The 6,000-nt window shown below is 37.3% G+C and overlaps 1 protein-coding gene across 2 annotated transcripts in view; it reads left to right on the top strand.

Annotated features, from left to right (window-relative positions):
* The window catches only part of RNGTT (RNA guanylyltransferase and 5'-phosphatase), a 173,987-nt gene that overhangs the window by 30,320 nt on the left and 137,667 nt on the right, over nt 1–6,000 (top strand). For both annotated transcript variants that reach the window (XM_072408626.1, XM_072408625.1), the window contains exon 6: nt 2,482–2,725. In XM_072408626.1, the coding sequence (XP_072264727.1) occupies nt 2,482–2,725 (244 nt within the window). The remainder of the gene's footprint in view (nt 1–2,481; nt 2,726–6,000) is intronic.

Below are 6,000 nucleotides of genomic sequence, written 5' to 3'. Positions count from 1 at the left end.
TAACCTTATAAGTACTTAAGTAATTGATCCTTACTAAATACATTCTTTCTTTCTTTTAATTGTCTGGAATAGTAGTGGCTAAGTAATAGCTGATGATCATGTTTGGACCCTTTCTTTCTTGTATCTTTTTTTTTTTACTTTTTGCAAATGTTTTTACTTACAATGATAAAAAAAATATGTTTCAAGGCTAGGCTTTACATTGAGCTTGTATAGAAGATAAAATGGCAAAAATGAGCATCGGGTAGCCTATGTTGCTAAGTTCACGCTAGCGTCGTTTAAGAGGTACTGTGTGGTAAATCCCCATATGAAAGGTTATTATTTGAACGAATTGGTTTGATCTCTCTCCTTTTCTTTTCATAAGTTTGCTTTTCGTGGTTTTGCCACACATTTTTTTTCAGACACTACATGTGGAGTGCAAGGACGGTTTGACACTGCTACTGCCGAAAGTGTGTGTGTGTTGTTTTTTTTTTTTTGTTTTTTTTTTTTTTTAAATAGTACTGTTATGAACTTTGACTATGTCTAAAGCCTTGTAAACATGCTTTGGAGTAGGAATAAATTACCTAAGTATAGTTTTTTAACCATAGACATGACCAATTCCAAGTTGCTTAGGAACATTACAGTGTGGGTTTAACTGAGAAATGGGGGATCTCTACTATGGAAGAATGAAAAGACTGGGTGGAGAGTTTGTCAGCTTTATGATTTTATTTTATTTGCGGGTTACCCTTCAACATAACTCTTTAAATTTCCTTTTCCACTTTCTTAGCCACACATGGTTCATTACTGCCTAAAGAATACAGGATTACCCTCCCTTTCTATGCCGTGCTTCCAACATTCTCCTTCCTCTGCCCTCATCATATTTTTTCTAAATAGTTCACTTTCGCATTTTCAAACTTTTTATGTTTGTTTTGTGTTAGGGATGTGTTAAGTGTATTTGAGTTAAATAAGGATGCTTTCTTACACTATCCCCTTTGGATTTGCACATCAAGTTCTTGGATACCAATTGTATGTGTGATCTGTAGTGCTGTTCTTTTACACCAGATCTGATTGACAAAAAATGTTTACGAAAAAATAATATACCCACATCTCAAGTCTGGTAATCTACAATTTTTTTTTTGTACTTGGGATTGGCTACACCTTAAAACTTTACTTGTATGCTGTGTGTTCATAGTCTCTTCAGCATCCCAGAGCCTCCATATCCTGGCATTCCATCGTTTGTGGACTGTCCAAGTCAAAAGACTAGCCATGCTACTGGTCTGGCTACCTCCAGTGCTTTGCTATTAGCACATCACTAACTCACAGTAAGGTACAGAAAGCATTGGACTAGGCCCTTGATCAGTAAGTTTAGTCAATATTTGCTTATGAGAGCATCCTGGGATTATACTGGAGGGAGTTTAAAACATGCCATCAGCTGTAGGAGAAGTAAGCTATAGCATACTAGGTGTGGTAACTACTTTTCCTCCATTTTATGTTTGCCTAAAATGGTGACATAAGGTATTTTTTTATTGATATTGGTGTGTGTTTTCCAGTTTTAGATCATTTGTCTTTTCTGCAGTGCTTTCTTCTTAAACATGGGGCCATATCACATTTACCCTACTGTTAGCATTGCTCTAAAGCAGGGTTTCTTAACTTTTTGATGACTCCAGACCCCCAATGCATTGTCCAAATGGTCTGATACCCCCTTTACTTGACTGTCGAAATATTAATCACCTTTCCTTATATTAGTTGCCAGTATGACTTCCAAATATGTGAAAACTTTGAATTTACAGTACTTTACATATGGATAGCTAGGAAGAGAACATGAAATAAAATCACAAGCATTGATAACTTTCATATCTATTTACAAAGAGCAAAATTAAAAAATTTAAAATGACAAATATACAAACAGCTTCAACTATTTTACAATATAACTTTGATTCTCCTGTTTCAGATTATAAACCAACAACTTCTACTACTTCTTACAGCTGAGTATTACACAAAAGAAGAAAATAAACTTAAATGTGCAAGTTTTTTCAATATCTCAACCACATAACACAGACTTTCACTAATCTAGTGAGATATTTGCTGTTGTTTTTGTGAAATCAAAGCATGGAATCAGGGTATAGTTACGAAGAAAGCAACTTGCATGATATCTGACACATCAAGTTTATTTCTCTCGATTTCAGATTTATTATTGTACCCAAGTATAAATTAATACATTAAATAAAATAAATACCAGTACCCAGAGATCGAGTCCCATACCCCCAGCATTTGTTTCCCATACCCCTGGTTAAGCACCCCTGCTTTAAAGGCTTGCTCAGATTTCTTTTGAATCTCTAACTAGTTTCTGTTTAGTAAATACTGAATACTCTTGATCTACTTTACTGATAAAAACAAAGCATTTTCCTTTCCAAAATGGTTGAATAATACAAGCATGTTTGTATTATAGTTGCTGCACTAATGGTATATGTGCACTAAATCTTAGACTTGTGGTTTTCCTTACAGCATTGAAGCAGCAATAGCCACATTTGCACAAGCCCGGCCTCCAGGAATTTACAAAGGGGACTATCTAAAAGAACTTTTCCAACGATACGGGGATGTTGAAGATACACCTCCCCCTCCTGAACTCCCTGACTGGTGTTTTGAAGATGATGATGTGGATGATGACGGAAATGGCATACTTCAAGAAGCAGAGCCTGGGTCTTCAGGAGCACCCATGCACAAAAAGAAAAAGGAACGATTAAAACTGGTAAAACTTGTTTTGCAAAGTGAACGTAGTGTATTATACTTGAATTATTAAATCATAATTTGCTGTTTTAAAATGGTATAAAGCTGAACTAAATCAGCCTAAATCAAAGGATAAAATATATCAATATTGGAGCTTGTTTTACTTGCCAAAGAATTTGTTTGTGTCCATCCAGTTTTGGGATTTACATTTTTGCCACACAGCCCAGTCTGGCAGAGACCTGATTTCTTTCTGTTTCAGTTTCTTGTCCTGTTTTTCCTCTACTGTTATTTAACAGTAAAGAGGAAAATGGCAGTTATGAACCTAATCTGTGCATCCTTCTCCTTTCTAATCCTATTACTGTGTTCCCTGTTAAAACATGAGCACTGTGACACAAATGATTGGTTACTTTCACTGCATATCGTTCTATTAATCTGAGCTCTGCGGTACAGTGGACATCAAACAGCCTGTTAGGTAAAATCCAGACAATTAGATAACAGGCATTAAAATAAATTTAACAATGTCTTAACATAAAGTTTCCTTAATTTATGTATTTCGTATCCACTTGAACGTTATTTTTAACGTGGGCTTGTACATGTATAAGCTAACATTTTGGGTTCTTCCCCTAGCAAAGCTTTATATTTCACTACATAGCAGAGCAGAATTGTTAGCAAATGTGCCCCTCAAACAAAGCACATAAACCATGTTTTGATATCATATGCTTTTTCTCTATATAAAAATGAAATATATAAGGTTCAAGAATAGAAAGTAGATTTGGGAATTTTATAGCTGCCTTAGTGCACATCGCAGCAGGTGTTTTAGCCTGGGCATAGGAGAGTACTTGAACACAGCTTTTTTCTAATTTTTATTTATTTATTTTTTTTGTTCTTGTTCCCTGCCTGAACTTCCCATGGGGACTTCATGAGCAACTGGATCTTTGGCTGGAGTTCTTTCTCTGTTTGTTGGCCAGCAAATAAATCTATATCATTCTCAAAATAATAGTCTCTAAGCTGGAGAGCAAAGGTTCACATAGATATAGCCATAGGGTAGAAAATAATAGAAGTGCAGAAGAAACAAACTATACCTTTCTTTTTTTCCTTCATTAGTAAGGGAAGACAGTAACTGTTGCGTTTTAAGCCAATATAATCTCAACCAGGTCTTTGATGTCAGATTTTAAATTTGTAAGCATTTCTTAGGCTACAAATTCTTAAAATGTTTTACATATTGTATTACTTCAATACATTTTACATTTTTTTTTTTTCATTTCCTAGTTCAGACAGTAGTAATAAGTGTTTTCATTTTGTTTCTAGTTTCTGTAGTTTTTTTTTGTGTTAAAGATGGGGTGGGAGGTTTAACAAAATAACCAGCTAAGTACAACGTCTCACATCAAAAGACACATAATCATAGGATAGAGAAACAAATTGCAAATTGTTCAGTACAGAGAAAACTTTGCCTATGGTAATTGCAGATTCACCAGTCCTCATTTTCCTATCAACAGTCTAAAAAGCATAAATTCTATGGAGGCATCCTCCATACCCTGGTGGTGATGAGAAGTATAGATAAGAAAATATAAAGGTCCATGCATAACTACCTAAATAGTACAGGATTCCCAGAGCTATATAATATAATTCGTCACATAAAGAAATACAGTTTCCATGTAGCGAGCAGTACATGATTTCTCAAGGGGTGCAGGTACCCAGATTTTTAGATTTTTTTTTTTCCAGATTAGAAAACAGCACTGACTACACCGTTTCATATGTCTAATACTTTTATTTTCATCCCCTTCCTTAAAAAACATTTTATTCTGTAAAAAACTGCATTTATTATACTGATTTAGGATTAAGAATGGAGGGAGGAATGTGAAAGAAAAGGGGTTGAGAAGGGAAAGTGTGTGTGTGTGTTAGAAAGGAAAGTGGGAGTTGGTGATGGCAGAAAGGGAAGAAGGAAAAACAGGCTGGAATGTTGGTGTGGCTAAACTGTAAAGATGCACAGTTAACTTCTTGTCTTATGGTCCATAACACCAGCTTGCTCAGATGGAACTGTCCAGAAACCGTACAAGCATATACCAGCTTTCGCTTTCTAGGGAGACAAATGTTGACAATGGAACCGAAGCGAGAAAAAATAGGCTGAGCCACCCCAGAGAGAGCACAGAAGGAAATGGCCCATAGTATGATGGAAAACATAACAGGGAAAAAAAAACTGTTAAAACCCCGTTTAACGAAGTCCGTTAAGGTATCTTCTCCAAAGGAGCATCACAGTCCCAGTGCTGTCAGAATCTGAAATAAGTAATAACACCCAGGAGGAGGACCCTACCACCCCAACAATATAAAAGACAGTTCTCATGAAATGCATGGGATCCCAAAGAGTAGAAGCAAGTTAAATAAATCATCAGTCTGCAGGTAATCCCAGTTATGTTCTATAATACATCAGTTAATCCTGTAAATGATTCTGTAGGTGGATCAAGTGATTATACCCAGGGGAACCTCCTGCACCTAATAGGGGCTCACTACCATTACTTCCTTTTCTGGGGACCTTCCTGGGGGATGGGCCCAGATGAGAGGAAGTGCCACTCGGTTACTGGGAAAAAGTTGATGCCATAAAGATGTCAAACAGACCCACTATGTCCACATAGGAATGCTAAGAGTATGCTGTTCTCACCTGCACACAGTCCGGTAAAAAGTTAATCACTAGTGGTAGGTAGCCCCAACTTTTTTAATCCTGTCCAGTATGGGTTTCAAAGGATGCCTTATTTGGAGAGTTTTACAAGATACAGTGAGGAAAACAAGTATTTGATCCCCTTCTGATTTTGTATCCATCCACAACCCATTTTCAATACTCTGGCTGAGGTAAGGAGGTGCTTTCCCAAGATTTGACGGTACATGGCCCCGTGCATTGTCCCTTCGATGCAGTGAAGGTGTCCTGTCCCCTTAGCAGAAAACACCCCCAAAGCATAATGTGTCCACCTCCATATTTGACGGTGGGGATGGTGTTCTGGGGGTCATAGGCAGCATTCCTCCTCCTCTAAACACAGCGAGTTGAGTTGATGCCAAAGTGCTCAATTTTGGTCTCTCATTTTTGGCCTCATTTGACCACAACACTTTCACCCAGTTCTCCTCTGGATCATTCAGATGTTCATTGGCAAACCGGAGACAGGCCTGTACATGTGCTGTCTTGAGCAGGGGGACCTTGTGGGTTCTGCAAGATTTCCGTTGTTTTCTTGGTGACTATGGTCCCAGCTGCCCTGAGATCATTGACAAGTTCCTCCTGTGTAGTTCTGTTTCGTCGCCGTTCTCATGATC

This window comes from Pyxicephalus adspersus, chromosome 4 (assembly GCF_032062135.1).
Source record: "Pyxicephalus adspersus chromosome 4, UCB_Pads_2.0, whole genome shotgun sequence".
Taxonomy (NCBI): Eukaryota; Metazoa; Chordata; class Amphibia; order Anura; family Pyxicephalidae; genus Pyxicephalus; species Pyxicephalus adspersus.
The sequence above is the reverse complement of the archived record's forward strand: the minus strand, read 5'-3'. Positions and strand labels throughout refer to the sequence as shown.